Source organism: Bactrocera tryoni, chromosome 2 (genome assembly GCF_016617805.1).
Source record: "Bactrocera tryoni isolate S06 chromosome 2, CSIRO_BtryS06_freeze2, whole genome shotgun sequence".
NCBI classification, from domain to species: domain Eukaryota; kingdom Metazoa; phylum Arthropoda; class Insecta; order Diptera; family Tephritidae; genus Bactrocera; species Bactrocera tryoni.
In genome coordinates, this window is record NC_052500.1 from 44,151,797 (window position 1) to 44,172,688 (window position 20,892).

The 20,892-nt window shown below is 35.9% G+C and overlaps 1 protein-coding gene across 1 annotated transcript in view; it reads left to right on the forward strand.

Annotated features, from left to right (window-relative positions):
* The first annotated feature begins 823 nt into the window (after positions 1-823).
* The window catches only part of LOC120769154 (phosphoribosylformylglycinamidine synthase), a 46,468-nt gene continuing 26,399 nt past the window's right edge, over positions 824-20,892 (forward strand). The window contains exons 1-2 of the mRNA XM_040096036.1: positions 824-1,283; positions 18,478-19,412. Coding sequence (XP_039951970.1) covers positions 1,206-1,283; positions 18,478-19,412 — 1,013 coding nt within the window. The 5' untranslated portion in view covers positions 824-1,205. The remainder of the gene's footprint in view (positions 1,284-18,477; positions 19,413-20,892) is intronic.

Here is a 20,892-nt window from a genome sequence, read left to right on the forward strand (position 1 = left end):
ATTCACCGCGTTAGTTTGCGATTACATGAAGCAACTTTAGTTGCTAATTCTCGGGCGATTCTCTTTTGCTGTCGCCCATTACCTTCACACGAGCAACTTGTGTTGCGCAACTCTGCTCGAGTTTTTTTCTCATTCTCTTTCACTTTACTTTAACCCATTGTCGTTTCTTTTTCCTTATAGGTATTTGGGCCACTCTATCACATATATTAATCAGCTCTGTCAATTAAGAAATACATTTTATTTATTAAAACAAAGATATATCACCCTTTTACTATCGTCTGAATCAATTTGTATGGCTTCCTCCATACATTTCACAATATCTTTAATTAATTCGATTTTTTCGTCATACTCCATTTTCTAAAATATTTATATTATATTATGTATATTTGTATACATATTTGCAAATTACTTACCAAAAGATGAAATTAAATTTTTAAATATATTCAAAATATTAATTTCAAAAAAATATACGCAAATGCAACTATGTACTACGAAAGAAAGAACACGAATGCCGAAAAACGTCGCAGCGAACTGCTACGAATAAGAACACAAAGCGAGTTGCTGAACACTGGAAACTCGGCGCGATTCCCCTCTCCTCGTCGCCCCCTCGCCTATAAACCAAGAGTTGCCGCAACAAAAGTTGCTTCGTGTGATAAGACTCTTAGCTACCAAAAATCAAGAATGATAGAACTCTTCTTCTTGTTACCAGCTGAATATTCATTAACCAGTATATAATGTAGATTCTGCTTATGTATGTCATAATCCTGAATTTCATTTATTTTGTATGCAATTGCCAAGTTATAATGAAAATATTTTCATTAATTTGTTATCAGCATTGATCTTTTAAATTAAATCGTATCATAAGCGAAATATGAAAATAAGGTATTGATAATCGCTGGACTGACATACAATTTTAGTCCTCTGTATTTGTTTTGCTTATTGCTGATAACCTCTGAAGAAAAATATTACAACCTAACCATACCATATGTGTATGTATATATGTATATACATATGTATAATAACATAGTTTAATATTGCGAAGTGCAGACCACGGTAGAGGAGGTGCAGACATAAATTTATATTTAATTGCCAGTTGCTGTTAAACAACGCTGCATAAGGGTATCGTTCTATTCACTTAAGTTACCGCTTGATTCGTTTATTCCACACGTGTCATTAAGAAAAATATTGACTGGGTGATTATCGCCATGCCGATTTTACGCTATTTCTCCTCGAACACATGGAGCGACTCGCATAAGTCGAGATTACTGAAACAACTGCAACAAGTAAGTATAATAAGACAATTGTAATGATATTACATTTTTTCATGTTAATTAATTAAGGGGGTATTTCCTCAGTTGAAGTTGGGCTGGGATTTCGGAATTAAAATGGGTATGTACGGATAGAGGAAGTCCTCCCGATCTAGAAAATATATAGTACATACATACATTTGTGCTCATATAATAAAGTCACGCCACTATTATATGAAAGTATCTCCCAAGCAACTTTTTTAGTACAGAAATTAAACTTGTTTTTACAAAAAATATAAGAAATTTTAATTAAGTTCTAATCAGAATACATATATGTATATATGTACATACATATGTATGTACATACATATTTAACGGGTAAAATTTAGAATAGCATCCCCGGATTTCGGGGATAAAATGGGTATCACTTGAAAGGTGACGTTCTCCAGATCACGAATATATATATATATATATAGTTGCCGCTGACTTATAGTTTTAAAGAAATTTGCATTTAAATTTGAAAAATTGATAACTTTTACATTGATAATTTGTATATTGTGAATAACTTTTTCACTTATATTATGCACTTTTCACTTACTAACACTTCACTATAACGTTTCTGTATATTAATTTTTTTTTAATATTGGTTGTAAATAAAGCTTTATTTTAATTATTTTATTTTAGTTACAATTCTCTGCATTTGCACAATAAGAAACGGGTTGCCATGGTTATTTCTTTTGAAGCACGGCGCGGAAAAAACTACTATATATATATATTTTCGTGATCTGGAGAACGTCACCCTTCCAGTGATACCCATTTTATCCCCGAAATCCGGGGATGCTATTCTAAATCTTAGCCTATTTAACTTTTAGCATAAAAAGCAGAGATAAAGAGATGTCCAACTCCTCTCTCACTGGAAGTGAGAGAACAATTGCTAAACGTCAAAACCACCTAAACTTTGACAGTTGACTGGATTGGGGGAGGTTTTGACGTTTAGCAATTATAAACGAGCGATGGCCAGATTGAAATCTTACCAAAAAAATATGTAAACGGAGGGATTTGTTGCATCGTTCAAGACCATTATAAAAAATGTAAAACAATGAAAATTAAATACATTTGTGAAATTTAAAGATATTTGATGAAACGTTTTGTAATTTGAAGCATCATAGTTTTATTTTCAATGGAAAATTATTAAAAACATTTAATGATTGAGAGCTAACAAGCTTAAATCCTATTATTGGGCATTGAAAGGACAAAAGTCAGTTGTTATAATATTCTTTAAAAAGATTTAAATAGTTTCTCCATATAATAAATAACCACTATATAGTAATTTTTATTCATACTAAATGTTGGGTGTTTTAATTTAAATGCCCAAAAATTGTAATTTTGTTCAATCTGGCCATAATGGAAAATGTTATAAAAAACGCTAATTTTGAGGCGCTCTCACACTGGAATAAGTTTAACAACCCTTTATTCCTGGTACGGATAGAGGAGGTCCTCCAGATCAATCATGTATACATATTTACATATATGTCAGTGGCGAACGCAGGAAAAAAATTTGGGGGGGGTTTTATGTAAAAAGGCAATGTTTCATTATTTTATTCACAAATTGAAGTCTAATCTTCCTTTATTTTGGGCCATAACATTTAAAATCTCTTCCTCAGTCACGTCTATATCTCTATGGATATTCAAGAGAGCCATTCCGTTCAGGCGTGCTTCTCCAGTTTTATTTCTTAAATGTGTTTTAAGCCTGCGAAGTGAGGAAAACGAGCGTTCACTTGAAGCGACAGATATAGGGATTGTTGCTCCAATCTTTAAAAAACGATGCACTAAAAAAGTTTTGGATCTCTTTGTTTGATTTAACCAGTTCCTGAAAATATATTCAAAATTTTAGTTAGAAAATATAATCTGAAGAAAAGATTTTTAACCTTTTCTACATTCTAAATTCAGCAAATAAAAAACAAATAATAAGTAAAGTTGTGTATCTAATTCAGACCAGTTTTTTCTAGTTGTTTTTATTAAAAATATAGACATTTTAATTAAGACACTCAAGTATTTTTTTGCAAATAGCATAATTTTTTTAAATTTAAATTTATTTCACAACAGTTTGCTCATGGAACGAAAACTGAAAGTCATAATAAATGAGTTTTTATTTTTCCTGTATTATGATTAACAATAAACTGTAAAAAAATAATAGAAACCTTATTGGTGACTTTTCAGTTCAGAACTAGTTTTCAAAAGAAGTCAATTTTCGACTCACAATTCCCCTTAAATCTAAAAAAATCCAGTTCAGCAGCCACAGAGTTATAAGGCAAGCTCATTACTTTGAAGCAAATTAAAAAAAAAATGTCTCTGTCCAGTTTATATTTTTCTGGGTTTTTTAATTGGCCTACATTCCTACAACTTTTTAATACTATCCAGATACAATAGGTTTGTTTTTAGTTTAACATTTTCATAGTTTCAAAAAATTAAATTCTATCAGCAGAAAAGTATCAAAATAGGCCGTTTGTGAACAAAAAAGTATCAAATCACAAAATTTAGAAAAAAAAAGTATCAAAAAAGATACAATTGTATCAAAACGGCAACGCTGTTAGTGACTAATGTATTCATTTATTTTACATATTCATACATCGTCGGCAGAAATATTGCTTTGAAAACAACAAATTACAATTTTTCAAATGACTATGTAGAATTAAATTCTATTATTTAAAAATTCAATTACTTTGGGGGGGGTTTTAACACCCCAAACCCCCCCCCCCCCCCGCGTTCACCCCTGATATATATGTAGTTGCCGGTGACTTATGGTATTTGAGATATTTGCATTTAAAGTTGCGTGTTTCTCTTATATTTTTAACTTTTATATCCCCTAACACTTCACTAATTCGTTTCTAATCATTTATTTTATAATAAAAAGTGCAAAAATAACTTTAATTCCATATCAAACTTTAGTTAAAATCCATTTAGTCATAAAATAAAAAAATGGTTGTAAACAAGCAAAAAATTAGTGTTATCATATGTTGTAATGGAACCCAAAAAGGAGTTCAACGCAAAGGAAGGAGTAAAAAAACCGAATTTCCGTATAAATGGGGTATCTACGGATAGGGGAGCTCCTCCAGAGGAATATCCAAAAATAATGTAAAAATTACTAATATTTTTTAAAATATTCACGATTAAAAGTTCAAAAATTTGCACTAAGAAAACATCTTATTTTTCTATGTTTCACAAAATTTTTTCACATTTTTTACTTTGTATATTTAAATACACACTCTAAGCTTTGAAATAAGCTTACATTTCACTTTTGTTTTGGTATATTTTACCTAAATTTATTAATTTATGCATTGGCGGCCTTCGGCCTCGCTTTAAAAAAATAACCCTGGCCGAGCGAATACCCGTGGTGACTGAAGTACTATCGCGTAGTACTCCTTTCTGCGTAGGCGGCCTTCGGCCGCGCTCTAAAAAAATAACCCTGGCCGAGCGAATACCCGTGGTGACTGAAGTACTTTCGCGTAGTACTCCTTTATGCATTGGCGGCCTTCGGCCGCGCTCTAAAAAAATAACCCTGGCCGAGCGAATACCCGGGGTGACTGAAGTACTTTCGCGTAGTACTCCTTTATGCATTGGCGGCCTTCGGCCGCGCTCTAAAAAAATAACCCTGGCCGAGCGAATACCCGGGGTGACTGAAGTACTTTCGCGTAGTACTCCTTTATGCATTGGCGGCCTTCGGCCGCGCTTTAAAAAAAATAACCCTGGTCGAGCGAATACCCGGGGTGACGTGAAGTACTTTCGCGTAGTACTGCTTTCTGCGTTAAAATAAAAAATATATTGTGTTTCGTTAAAAAGTGGTTATAGTTTTTGGTTATCTTGCACTGATTTTGAAACAAAATTTGAGTTTTGGTTATAAAATGGTCAGCGCTTACCATTTATTTTTAATAATACGTTGTTTTGTATATTAGGTGACAATAATAATATTATTAATATTATTATATAATATTACTTATTTGTTTATTAAATTAAATAAAGAACATATCCACATGAATGGATAGAGGAATTTTTGGGAAAAATGACATTTCAGCGAATTTCCTTATTATCACATGGCAGCGCTCCATTTCGTCGTAATTTTTAGCACACACTTGGTGTTCACTACGAGTGTAAAATGTAATTTTTAAAATAAAGATTTCTTCGGTAAAAAAACTGTTAAAAGTGTAAAATATGGATTTATTTAATAGTTTATAGTTTAATTTAATTAATTTGAAGTGAAACATGTGAGTAAAGTGTGTTTAATGTGGTAAATTAGCTTGTTGAAATGTTCGAGTTTTGGGAATTTTTGAACTTTAAGGTCGAATATCTCGTAAACGTTTGCGGTACCTATAACCCTGTATTTTTTTTAATCAGGAGGACTTCCTCTTTCCAACGATACCTTCAAATCGCGGCGCCAAAGAAATCGGAATTGTGCCGAACTGAGCACTACCAGGTGTTTGTCCGACAGTTAGTTATTAGTTAGAATGCAACCCTTTTGTTATTGTGTGAACAAAAATAATTGAACAAAAGTTAAATGTTAAATAAAAGTTATTTTTGCACTATATAATATAAAATAAATGATTAGAAACAAATTAGTGAAGTGTTAGTGGATATAAAAGTTAAAAATTTAAGTGCAAAAGTCATTATAAATCGGAGAAACACTCGTTTTAAATAGTTGAATTTTTGAACTTTAAATGCAAATATCTCAAAAACCATAAGTCAGCGACAACTATATATGTAAATCCTTGATCTGGAGGACCTCCTCTATCCGTACATACCAATTTTAACCCCAAAATCGGGGGATGATGTTCTAAAATTTACCGGAAAAAAAGTTAGTTATTCGAAATATACGAAATTTTTTTGAAATTCTACCTTACCAAAAGCTAATATTTAGTTGCATATGCTTTATTTTGTAGAACTTCAGTACATCGCTTCGACATTGTTTGGACTAAAGTAGCACAATGGGCGAGACTTATTTTGTTCCACTCTCCCTGTGTTATTTGTCATAAAGAGTATTGTTGCGAGGTTTTCCCCAGATATTTTCTATGGGGTTTAGGTCCGGCCTTTGAGCTGGCCAATCCAGAATCTTAATATTTTTAATACCTAATCAAGTTTTAACGACCCATGAGCAGTGCTTGGGGTCGTTGTCGTATTAGAAAATCCAAGCCTTGTTCATTTCTCCGGTAATTTTCCCGTACATTTAAACAATCGGACCAACGTCTGAAGACGTGAAGCAACACACATCACCACCCCCCATGTTTCACATGATTTTTTATTGTACTTGGTGTTAAGTTCTTGCAAAGGTGGTCGTCTTACATATGGTTTTCCATCATTGCCGAATACGTTGCATTTGGATTTGTCACACCAAACTATCAAATTCAAGCATTTAGAGTCCTTTCAAAGATGGTCTTTAGCAAACGCTTTTCGGTTTTCAATATTTTTTTTCGAAACTTTAGGTTTTCGTCTTGTTAAGCGACAATTCAATGAATTTTCTTACAGTCGTCTTCGTACAGTTTGCGCCGATATTTGTACGTCATAGTGCTCCTCTAATTGAGCCCTTATTTCTGCGGAAATTAAAAATGGATCCGATTTACTTAGTCTAACCAGGGTCTTGTCGTCAGAACGGGTGGTATTTTTTGGTTTTCTACCCGGCAAATTATTTTATAAAATTTAATACCGCTAAATAATTTGTTGGAAGGCAACCCTGTCAACTCACATATTCATGCAGCCCTGCGTTTTTTCATTTTTACTTTGAATGTACTTTTTCTAACTTCACTTGCGTTTTGACTTTGAACCAATAAACTTCATTTTGAACTTTAATAGAAAAGCAATAATATAGAACCGTTTTATTTGCACCGGGAATATTCCACAAGGTACGACCTTCCAACAGGTTATGGGCCCAGGTGCAAATTCCTGGGAGCCGAGTAAAATGAGTGCGTCATTTTTTAATATTGAGAAATTAGATGAATCTAATTACGATTCGTGGAGTCTACAGCTGCAAAGTGTTCTAGTGCATCAAGAATTATGGTTCGTTACGTGCGGAGAGACTGCTTGTCCAGTCGAGGGTGCAGATGAGAAAAGCGTGTTACTTTGGAAAGCAAAGGATGAAAAAGCAAAGGCCACAATTATCCTTAGCATAACACCTATGCAAATAAGCCATATTAAAACCTGCAACACAGCGAATGATGCATGGAAGCGATTAAAAGAGGTGCACATACCAGAAGGTCCGGTAAGAAAAGTGACATTGTTTAAGCAGCTAATTGCTACTCGAATGGCTGATGAAGAGTGTATTCAGCAATATGTTTGCAAGTTTACAACACTCGCAGAAAAGCTAAAAGAAATTGAAGTTGACCTGAAAGAGGAATTGATTGTTATTATGCTACTGGCAAGTCTTCCAAAAAGCTTTGAAAATCTGGTGGTTGCTTTGGAATCGCGTGATACGCTACCATCCCTTAATGCAGTTAAAATCAAGCTGATAGAAGAAGGCGAACGAAGAAAAATAAGCAATTCTGTATATACCGAAAGTAGGGCGCAGGCGTTCATGGCACAAGAAAGCACATACGCTGAAAAAAGGTGTTTGGTTAACGCAAAGTCAAATGACACAGCAAGTTCAAATAGCAAAAGCAATGGCAAAAGCACACGATCGAACCTCAAATGCTATTTCTGTGGAAAAAAATGCCATTTCGCGGCACAATGCAAAGAGAAACAACGAGAACATTCTATGCAACGAAATGTAAAGAAAAATGGTCTGTTCATCGCAAGCAATGACCGATTTTTACATAGCGATGCTTGGTGCGTCGACAGCGGCGCTTCGTCACACTTATGTTGCAACCGCAACATGTTCGATAAGTTTGAGACACGTGAAGAATCAATCATGCTGGCGGGCGACAATAAGATGATAGCAACAGGCAAAGGGGTTGTTAGATTAAAAACAAGGAAGTTTGACGTCACACTTGTTGATGTTCTCTTCGTACCCGGTTTGCAGTGCAACTTCATATCAGTTTCGAAAGCAGTAAGCAGCGGCTACATTGTGGAGTTCAGGCAAAATACAGCGAAAATTATGGACAAGAACGGGGCAATTACATTGAGTGCTAGCAAGGTCAGTGATTTGTATTTACTTGAAACAAATAAAAACAAATTGTATTTTTCGAGGAAAACTATCGATGATGCGATGAAGTGGCATAAGCGTTTAGGTCACTTAAATTTTGAAAGTCTACGGGAGCTGAATAACAAGAACATGGTGCTTGGTTTAAAACTAAAATTATCAGCAGATGTGAAATGTACTTTGTGTATGTCTAGCAAATGCAGTCAACGGCCGTATCGAAGTGCACAAAATTCAGCAGCAGAAGTGCTGGGAGTGGTACATACCGATGTGTGCGGCCCTATCAACAAAACGTCTATTGGCGGTGCGAGATATTTTTTGACATTCACCGACGATAAAACTCGCTACATTTTTGTTTATTTTTTGCGACACAAAGACGAGGTGTTTGAGAAATTCAAAGAGTTTAAGGCGATGGCAGAGTGTCAAACAGGCAAAAAATTAAAAGTATTAAGAAGCGACAACGGAAAAGAGTTTGTCAACAACGCTTTTGATGAGTTTTTGAAATCAAATGGGATATTACGTCAGCTGACGGTCCCCTATACACCACAACAAAATGGGTTAGCGGAGAGGCTAAACCGAACGCTTATCGAAATGGCAAGATGTATGATGCTCGACGCTGGCGTTGAAGAATCATTATGGGCCGAGGCAGTGCATACGGCAGCATACTTGAGGAACCGATCACCAACTAAAGCGTTAGGCACGGTGACGCCATACGAAGCATGGCATGGTCGCAAACCGACAGTGGCGCATTTACGGGCATTTGGGTCATATGCGGTGGCTCTTGATAAACGTCAACATGATAAATTCAAACCAAAGGGGAAGGAATATACAATGGTTGGCTACGCAGATACAGCGAAGGCATACAGATTGTATGATCGAAAATCAAAATGCCTAATTGTAAGCAGAGATGTATACTTTATAGAAAGGGCAGAACGTACGCAACATTCAGACACAGCATTGATTGAGGGTATTGTTACAAATGCTGATGCAAGAGCGAATGATATCAGTGTTGAGATTTATGATACGCAGTCAAATAAAAATGTTGACCTTGTTGAAGTGGGTTCCGATGATTCACAATCAGAAGGAAGTAACGATGATTTTGAATCAGCACAAGAAGAGTTAGTTGCAGCGAAAAGGTTGCCAGGCAGGCCAAAGTTTATTCGTACTGGAAAATGTGGTAGGCCAAGAAAGGTATACAATTATTTAAGTTTAATGACTACAGACGAAATTAAGATACCAAACACAGTCGATGAAGCGTTATCTAGTGAACATTCAGAACAGTGGTTTAACGCGATGAAAGACGAATATGATGCGATGCTCAAGAATAAAACATGGGAGCTCATAGAACTGCCTAAAGGGCAAAAGGTTGTGAGAAATAAATGGGTATTCTCTATTAAGAGGGATAAAGAAGGCAATATTCAGCGTTTTAAAGCTAGGCTGGTAGCGAAAGGGTGTTCGCAAATTTATGGCGTTAATTATACAGAAACATTCTCTCCTGTTGTTCGCTATAGTACCATTAGGTTGATATTTGCTATTGCAGCAGAATACGGATTACATTTACACCAAATGGATGTCTCTACTGCTTATCTAAATAGCGAATTGAGTGATGAAATTTTCATGTATCAACCAGAAATGTTTGTAGACCAGCGTTACCCAAACCATTGTTTAAAGCTAAAGAAAGCTATTTACGGGCTTAAACAGTCAGGTCGGCAGTGGAATATAAAATTAAATTCCATATTAAAAGAAATTGGCTTCAAGCAATGTGAAAGTGAGCCATGTGTATACATTAACCATCATAAAGACCAGATTAACATAATCGCAGTATATGTGGATGATCTGTTAATTGCCTGTTCCGATATCAGTTACATGCAGCATATTAAGCGTTTGATTGCGGAAAAGGTGAAAGTAGTAGACAAGGGCCAAGTTCAACATTTTTTAAGCATGGAGATCGAAAGAGATGGCGAAACTGGGGCAATAACTATATGCCAAAAGGGGCACATTAAAAGATTACTACGCGAACAAGGCATGGAAGATTGTAGATCTACATCCATCCCATTAGACCCTGGACATAAGGTTAGTTGCGAGGACAAAACGTGCAAAATGGCTGACCAGTCACAATACCAATCAATTATCGGTTCGCTTATGTATATAGCTGTGTGCACGAGACCGGATATCTTGCACTCAGTGTGTAAGCTTGCACAGCGTAATACAAAGCCACATGCGGAGCAATTAGCAGCGGCGAAGCGTATATTAAGGTATTTATGTTCAACGCAAGACAAAAAACTGAAATACTCTAGGACCGGTAAACCAATCGAATGTTTTGTGGACGCAGATTGGGGCGGCGACGTAGGTGATCGCAAGTCGTATACAGGATATGCCATCATCATGGCAGGTGGAGTTTTTTCGTATGAATCTAAAAAGCAGTCAACAGTAGCCCTCAGTAGCACCGAGGCCGAGTATATGGCTTTGACATGTGTTGTTAAAGAAGCCGTTAATTTAAAGCAGTTACTTCGAGAATTATATATACCGTATCCTGAAGCGATGATCGTGAATTGTGACAACTTGAGTGCGATGAATTTGGTAAAGAATCCCGTCTATCATTCACGCAGCAAATACATCGATATCAGATAACACTATATCAGAGACATCTATAGAGCAGGCGAAATTGAACTAAAATATTGTAGCAGCAGTAATATGATTGCTGATATTCTTACTAAGAATTTAGCAAGACCAACCCATGAGAAACTTACTGAATTATTGGGGTTGAAATAAATATCACAGATTAATGTTGCACGAATATGCTCATTGAGGAGGCGTGTTGGAAGGCAACCCTGTCAACTCACATATTCATGCAGCCCTGCGTTTTTTCATTTTTACTTTGAATGTACTTTTTCTAACTTCACTTGCGTTTTGACTTTGAACCAATAAACTTCATTTTGAACTTTAATAGAAAAGCAATAATATAGAACCGTTTTATTTGCACCGGGAATATTCCACAAGGTACGACCTTCCAACATAATTATTTGAGCACACTTTTCTTTTTCTTCCTAATTGGCGTAGACACCGCTTACGCGATTATAGCCGAGTTAACAACAGCGCGCCAGTCGTTTCTTCTTTTCGCTACGTGGCGCCAATTGGATATTCCAAGCAAAGCCAGGTCCTTCTCCACTTGGTCCTTCCAACGGAGTGGAGGTCTTCCTCTTCCTCTGCTTCCCCCGGCGGGTACTGCATCGAATACTTTCAGGACTGGAGTGTTTTCGTCCATCCGAACAACATGACCTAGCCAGGGTAGCCGCTGTGTTGTTGTTGTTTTAACGGAAATCCAATCCCCGCTGTCTTTTAATTCGCTGACCTATGTCAATGTGGTCGTATATCTCATACAGCTCATCGTTCTATCGAATGCGATATTCGCCGTGGCCAATGCGCAAAGGACCATACGTGGCGAGTCCCAAACCCAGCGCACAACCCTATGTAAGGGATGTTTCGCCTTCGAACGGATGTTCTTAGGCAACACAGAGGATACTAGGTCAAAGACCGGAAGTTGTGAGCTGCTTGAGCCATGTGTAAAAGAATCGTTTCTGGCCACTCCCAAGTGAATGGCGATCAGAGCACTTTCCTCACTTGCGTGAACTCCTACACATGACTCCATCCTCCAAAACGCACAGCACAGTTTTACTGGAAGAAATGTAAAATTGATAAAAACTCTCCGAAATGAAAATACTTAAGTGAGATGTAAATCGCCATCATTTCCACGATAACGGAACTTTTTCCTCATGCGATATACATACATACATATAAAGGTTATAGCATACAAAAAATATAATTGTTTTTAAATATTGTAAAAAAGTACTGAATGACTATATGCAAGTGTATATAGTTGCCGTTGACTTTTGGTCTTTGAGGTATATAATTTTTAATGAATTTTACACTTGTATTTTTAACTTTTTTTTATATTAAATAGTGCATAAATAACTTTAATTCCATATTTAACTTTCGTTGAAATCCATTTCTTCATACAATAGGAAAATGGTTGCAAGCAACCAAAAAATTAGTGTTATAATATTTTGTAATCGAATAGAAATAAGTAAAAAAGGAAGATTATGCCACCAATACAAATTCATTATCGTGTGATGAGTAATGTAAAATGTTTCAGAGTTTTTATTATCCGAAGGCCGCCAACCCAGAAAGGAGTTCAAAGCGAAAGTACTGAATACGCCCGTCCAAGCTTTTTTTTTTGAAGCGCAGACGAAGGCCGCCAATTTAGAAAGGGTATTATTTGTTTTCTTTATTTCTTTTGGTTCTTTTGTAAAATATGTACATATGTACATAAGGTAACACTGAATACAACCCTTTTGTTATTGCATGAATAAAAAGAATTGTACAAAAGTTGCATATTGAATGAAAGTTATTTTTGCACTATTTAATATAAAACAAATTGGTGGAAACGAATTAGTGAAGTGTTAGTGGATATAAAAGCTAAAAATATAAGTGTAAAATACATTATAAATCGGAGAAACACGCATTTTAAATAATCAAATTTTTGAATTTTGAATGCAAATATCTCAAAAACCATAAGTCAGCGGCAACTATATATATATATTTTCTTGGTCTGAACCCAAAATCGGGGGTTGCTATTACAAATAGTTGTTGTATGGGTGATCATATCACACTTGTATGTACATATACAGTGGAACTTCCTTATAGTGAATTCGCAGGGGACCTGAAAATCGCTTCACTATATGGAGACTTCATTATATAGAAATTCATTTTTTTCTTTTGTAATTTTATTTAAAATAATCAGTAAGTTTGGTTTGAATTACATTCTTCCATTTTTAATTTTCAACAAAAGTTTCCAAATCAGTTAATGGAAGAAGAAACTTGTCCTAATGTAGGTAATGCCTCATCAGTATCTGCCATTTCTTCTTCAGTGTCCAAATCGTCTTCATCGATATCTAAAAAGGAAAAAAAAAAGAAATTATGTTTATTACATAAATATTTGTTTGGTTACAACAAAAATAAATATTCACCAGGTATAGCTGGAACTCCGCGACTTTCTAGAACGCTGCTGAGGATATCTTCCTCGGACGGGTTTTCCGAGGTCGGCACATCAATATCAACATTGACATAGTCCTCAAATGATACCTCGATAATTGTCACTTTTTTAAATGAAGACTCCAAATCCGCCATTGAAAGGTCTTCTTCATCCCACTGCTCAGATGGATTCTGCATGGCATCTTTTGAAAATCCTGCCTTTCTAAAACAGTTGTCAATTGTTTCTGGTTTAACATAGACATCCCATACAGTGCTTAAATTTCGAATAGCGTGGAGTAAGTCTATGGTAAAAACAGAAGTTCCCCCATCCAGCTGAGCCAATATATTCGTTAAATTACGTTTCCTGTAATGTTGTTTCATGTTGTAGATAATGCCTTGGTCCATTGGTTGCAGTAACGAAGTCATGTTGGGAGGAAAATAAGCAAGTTGAATGTTTTTTAGTTCGTCTTTTACATCACTAGGGTGCGCAGTGCAGTTATCAACAAAAAGTAAGACCTTCCTGTGTTGTTTACCAAATTTTTTGTCCAGATTCTAATCCATTTGGTAAAAATCTCACTGGTCATCCATGCTTTTTTGTTAAACTCATAATCGACATCTAACGATTTTACTCCCTTAGAGCACCTCGGATTCTTCGCCTTTCCACAATTTAAGTTTTTCCGATCCAGTCATATTGCTTCCCACCATGACAGTTATTCTCTCCTTGCTTTGTTTTCCCCCAAAGCATTGCTCATTTTTGAATGTCAGTGTTTTATTTGGCAGGCATTTGAAAAACAATCGAGTCTCATCGGCATTAAAGATGTCGTTTGCGTTGTAATTTTCAATCAATCTTGGTAAAACGTTCATTACCCATTCTTCGCGATTTTGTAGGTTGGCGTCAGCACTTTCTCCACATAAAGTTTTTTGAACAATATCATGGCGTCTTTTGAACTTATTTAACCAACCTGTACTTGCCTCAAATTCATGTTGTCCTAGTGCTTCAGCAAAATCTTTGTCCTTTTGCTTCAATATTGTTCCAGATAAAGGAAGATTCTTACCACGTGCAACGACTATCCATTTCAGCACTGCTTCATCAATATCCTCAAACTGGCAAGTTCGAAGCCTTTTGCGTTGTACGCTAATTGCCGCATCTTCTACATTTTTCAAAATCATTTCCTTATTTTTTAGAATATTTGATAAAGTGCTGGGAAGTATTTCAAACTGATTAGCAATATCTTTTTTTCGTACCTTTCCTTCTTTAACTTTGTTAATAATTAATAACTTTTTTTCAAGTGAAATGCTGCTTCGATGCGTCATTTTTACTTCAATTTCTTAACACAACTGAACTCCTACTACAATGTACATACATATGTATGTATTTTCATTTTGGGATTCCCCGTATTACATTTCGTTTATTTCTGAGAATACGCAGTTACAAATAATTGAGTGTAACCGAAAACATATTTGAAAAAATTAACTATACGGAGACAAAAATGCACCGAAAGTAGAACTAAAAAGCTGTGTATTCAAAATGACTTCATTATAGGGAGAGCTTCATTGTAGGGAAGTTCACTATAAAGAAGTTCCACTGTATATATAAAAGAAAGTTGTGTTAGTTACACCATTTATAACTGAAGAACGGCTGAACCGATTTGGCTGAAAATTGGTGGGGAGGTAGCATAGAACCAGGGTAAAGACATATATCTTTATGTCAAAATTTAATCAAATCATAAGCATTTGTTCATAACTCATTCATCATTTGAATATATGAATTTTAAATAGATTCTTCCTCAAAAATAATACAATTGCTAAGTATTTGGAATAGTAGAAAAGAACTGCAACCAAATACGCAGTGAAATAGATTATAACTGGCCCAGTAATCAGTTGGTGAGTATGTATTACACCACGTCCATCCCAAAGGACTGATGTCATAACCTTTCCAGCCGACTTTTTCGCCTTTCCACACCTGAGAACCGGTTCATCATGTGCGGTCCACTAGAATGACTGTGGATTGGACCCCAGTGGGAAATGATGGAGCTATGTTTCTATTGTCACACACCGACGCAAACATTCGGTTTTATTATAGTTAAAGAGCACTCGAAACACTTTTAAGAATCAGTTATTCGTTGCTTTTGTTGGATTATGAACTTGCGAGGCACCCACTTTGCACAGAGCTTTCGCCTCTTTAGAGCATCATTGTCCTCGGTGCTCATTTCGCCTGTTTCCAGCTTAGCAAATATCTTTTAAACGGTGGATTTCCCTGAGCCCAAATTCAACAGTATTTTCCCCAAAAGAAAAATGCTTTTTAACACACGAAATGCTTAATGATCCATTTTTTTGTAAAGTAACACAAGTTACTTCACAAAAATGCTATATCTCATTAACTAATAGTATTATCTATTTATCAGCCGCAGTGAAGCGTGGACGGGTCCTCTAGTGGTATATAAAATAGTTGCAAAAAAGGTTGAAAATACTGTCAAAATGTCATTTATTCCGATAGTTTCACACACCAGAGTTGTACAAATGCTCACCACATACCATAAGAAATTTCTGACTCTTTTTAAGAAACCCAATAGGTTTGAGCTCTAAAAGAGACGACTTTGTCTCTTCTGCCGGAAAATTATTTGACATCGCTGCTTGTAAATGCATTTATTTTTCTTCTTGCACTTGTCCAAAGAAAAGGAAAGTTCCTATCAATGAACAACCATTTCTCTTTGACCAAAGAACCAGAAGAATTGGTCGCATTGGAAGTGTTGATCTACCTGAAACAAAAAAGATTACAAAGAAAAATGAACGTAAAGAAAAGCTTTCAAAACGTCATTCAACATCAACACTTACCAGAAAAGTATCAGCTAGAATACGTGACCATTCAGATCAGCCAGACTCTCATACAGACGACAACAATGTAGGTGCGTCGCACATGGATTCTTCCAAAAACGATGCTGATGATGAATTTTCTCTTCCATCCTCTAAAACCAAACAAAACACACTAGTATTAGAACACACTGCTTTAGCTGCCAAAAGATTTGGAGTAAGTGATAGAGCAGCGGCCTTGATTGTTTCATCTGCTTTTCTGGATGCCAAAAAAACAGGTTTGATAACAGGATCAGGCTAGCTTTGTCACTGACAAATGCAAGATTAGTCGGGCAAAATAAAGTGTTGGAGTTAAGCTCCAAAACACCGAAAGTATTGACTCTGTATATGGGCTGTATTTTGACGGCCGCAAACACAATACACTTACACAAGTCAGCGAAGGTAAAAAGTACTACCGCGACACTGTCAAAGAGGAACATATTTCTCTTATAGCGGAACCTGGATGTACTTACTTTGGCCACGTCACCTCTCCTTCCGGGTCAGCTGAGGATAAGACGCAAGCTATTTGGCAACATTTACAAGACAATTCAGTTGATGTGGAACATCTAGAAGTTGTCGGTGCTGATGGCACCAACACGAACACAGGTTGGAAAGATGGAATCATTCGGAAACTAGAAGAAAGAATAGGTAGGCCATTACAGTGGGTTGTTTGTCTTCTACATTTCAACGAACTTCCATTTCGGGCTCTTTTCGAACAAATAGATGGTGTCTCAAAGAGTCCAAATACGTTCTCTGGCGACATAGGTAAACTGCTCCCTGATTGTGAGAAGTTGCCTGTTGTCAAATTTGAAAGTTTTCCATCCTGCCAATTACCTTCTGAGATTATTAATCCGACCCAACTTAGCACAGACCAATCTTATCTCTATAAAATATCAGAAGCTGTTATTTCCGGTCAATGTTCCTCAGATTTAGCGTCGATGCATCCAGGTAACACGTGCAAATCTCGCTGGCTCATCTGTGCAAATAGAATTCTGAGATTATACATTTCTACTGACAAACCAACAAAGGAAATAAAGATTTTTGTCAAGTACATACTTAGAGTTTACTCACCTTTGTGGTCTTTGTGGTTCTCAATAAGATTCAACAGTTAATCAAAGATGGCTTGCGCCATCTCTATGCTGCTATTCAAAGGTCGAGATACTTACCTGCTAAACTGCGCAAGGTTGTCGATTCATCCATTCAACAGAATGCTTTCTTTGCTCTTCCAGAAAACATTCTCCTTAGTATGATGACTGACGAACGGATAGAAGTCAGAAAGTTGGCCCTTGACCGTCTTCTGGCAGCCAGAGAAGCAGAGTCTGACACTGTAAATGGAAGGGTTAGATGTAATAAAGTGCCAGAGCTGAATTTCAAAGCTAATAATTATTACGATATGATGAACTGGAAGACTATTACCTTGACTGTTCCACCAGTTCTTTGTTCAGTTTCTAACGAAGAACCCATAAAAGGGCTGTCGGGAGACACTGCAGAGGAATGGAAATTTAGTGAATTCCCCTCTCACACCGTGGCAGTCGAGAGAACCGTCAAACTGGTGACAGAGGCATCTTCTAAAGTTATTGGCCCCCAATCTCGTGATCGTTTTATACGCTCTACACTGAAATCTAGGCAACAAGTGCCAAAGTCCAAATAATGTTGATCAATCCAAACCCTAGCTTCAACAGTATTTTTCCCCCAAAAAGCAATACTTTATAAACACACGAAATTACTTTTGATCTCTTTGTTGTAAACTAACACAAGTTGCTTCACTCAAATTCCTATACTCATAAACTAATAGTTCGATAGCTGTCCAATTTGTACACGTATCTTCTAAAGGTAGGGGCTGACTAAAAATCATTTGATTCATTATTAGTTGTACCATCTATGTATTTATCAGCCTACAAAATTTTCAGCCTAATTATGCAATACGAAATAAGAAAGATTTATTATACCATGAACAGGGGCTTGGTATTAAGAGTATCAGGAATTTTGAATAATTAGGAAGGAAATGTCGGAGATCCATGTCCGTTCGTCTGTTTGAGTATACGCGAACTAGTTCTTTTTCTAACCGTCATTTTCTATCTTTTTTTATGTATATTTAAAACCATTAGCTACAGCGTCTTTATAAAAGTTAAGGTTATTGCATCATATTATGTATAAATCAATATTAAGTTTAGAATATAACTTTCTTTTTAAAATCATACATTAATAACATTTACTTATTTTTAATAGATATCTGGCAATATTTCATCATTAGAAGTTGAAAAATGTTATCATGTGGAATATACTTCTCATATTGGGATTGATACAAAAAATATATATTTATTACGCTGGTTACTTAAAGATCCACAGGCTAATATATCTTCGTTGAATGACAAAAGCCTTTTGGTAACCCCTCCTCAGGCGTTTCTCATTGAAATTGGCCCGCGCTTTAATTTTTCTACTGCATTCTCAACCAATTGTGTGAATATATGTCAAAATGTTGGCTTAAAAAATATAGTACGCATAGAGATGTCAACGCGCTATCTTATTGGATTTAATTCAACTCAATTTATGACACAAACAATAAAATCAGAACTTATTGATTTCCTTGGGGATCGCATGACCGAATGTGAATATACTAAAAAAAATTTACCATTAAATAGTTTTAGTGAACAGCTTCCGAAATGTCATGAGCCTTGGTATCAGGTACCTCTTTTAACAGTTGGGCGACCAGCTCTGGAGAAAGTGAATTTTCAATTAGGCCTTGCGTTTAGCGACTGGGATATGGATTACTACACGTATCTTTTTCAAAAGGTTCTAAAACGGGATCCGTCTACTGTGGAACTCTTTGATTGTGCTCAAAGCAACAGCGAACATTCCCGCCACTGGTTTTTTCGAGGCAAGATGTTAGTAGACGGACAACAAAAGCCCGAGTCCTTAATAAAAATGATAATGAATACTCAAAAATATAGTAATACTAATAACACTATAAAATTCAGCGACAACAGTAGTGCAATGCATGGCTTTAAGCATAAATCAATACGACCACAAAAATGTTATGAGCCCAGCTGTGTTAAATTGGTAAAAACTGAGTCAGACTTAATTTTCACAGCAGAAACGCACAATATGCCGACAGCAGTTGCTCCTTTTAGTGGAGCTACCACAGGTACAGGTGGTAGATTGAGGTGAGTACTAAAAATAGTACTACATACATATGTATACTAGATGAGCGCAGTGCAATCATATGTTATGTGCTAGGGTTATAATAGCCCAAAAATTATATTATTTAATTCTCTTGTGTTCGTGTGCAAAGCGGATACAAGAAAAAATATTTACTCTAACTTCACTGAAGCTATAATATCCTTCACAGCCGCATTTATGATAGTATACAAGGGTATAAAAAGATCGATATCTTGACTTTATTGATCAGTTTGTATGGCAGCTATACGCTATAGTTGTCTACTTTGTCCGAAGATTGTAGTGCTGTCCTGGACAACAATCTGTGCAAAATTTTTTGAAGGTATTGACAGATAAAAAAGTTTTCCATATAAGGACTTAAGTTTGATTGATCCGTTTATATGGCAGCTATATGCTACAGTTGTCCAATCTGAACAATTTATTTAGAGATTGAACTTATGTACCTAATAGTGCCCATACACGAGCACACAAGTGCTTTCGATCGGTATGAATTCGTTTGCCCATACACGACACACAAATCCATTTTGCGTTCGTTCTTCACAGAGTTAACATGTGCGACAGGCAAGCGGAACATTTCTTGGAATTTATTTCTAATGTAGCATTTTTATCTATTTCATTGTATTTCGTTAATAAGTTATTCCAACTTTTATTTTTCTTACACTATGTATATGTATGAGCGCTTGGGCAAAAAGCGAAAACTTTGAAGCGTGATTTCTCGGTTTTTCATTTTTACGATTATTCTTAATTGGCGGGCAGGATAGAAAAAAAACTAAACGTCGTCTGGATTTAGGGCAAAGTTTATTATCATTGACATAAAATTATCTTCTATTTAAACTAAAAAAAAAATATTAAGAAAAATCAAGTTTTAACATATTTTTAAACAGCATGAAGTAAAATTCTTTTGATCAGAAGCCACTATTTATTCAATTTTTAATAAAATTTTAAATTTTACACTTTTTTTGGAATTTTCTTAATTTAACTAGAAGATAAATTAATAAAAAATATGAATCTCTTTGAATTTTTTGTTTCCGATAGAAATTGCGACCTGCATCCTGCCCGCCGTAAGAAAAATGTACATGCGAGATGCATCGGGTAATTGCTTCCCAAAGGCAGAATATCAAAGATTTCGTATCCAAAAAATTTGTGAAAGATGTTCATATATAAAAAATCGATTTTTTGAAGCCTCGAAAGCAGGCTCCCCCCTTAACACTTACCATTGTCCGCGATCTTCACTGTTCGACGGCACGAGAGAAATGAGATTTTGTGCGCCGACAACGCCATACACGACAAACATGTTCGCGCACCGATCGTAAAAAATCAAACATTTTCGCGAACATGGATCGGTACGCGAACAAGCCCATACACGATAAACCGCAAGCGCACACATACCGATCGAACGCACTTGTGTGCTCGTGTATGGGCGCTTTAAGGCATGTGTGCGAAAAAATTCCGAAAGCCGTTAAGGAT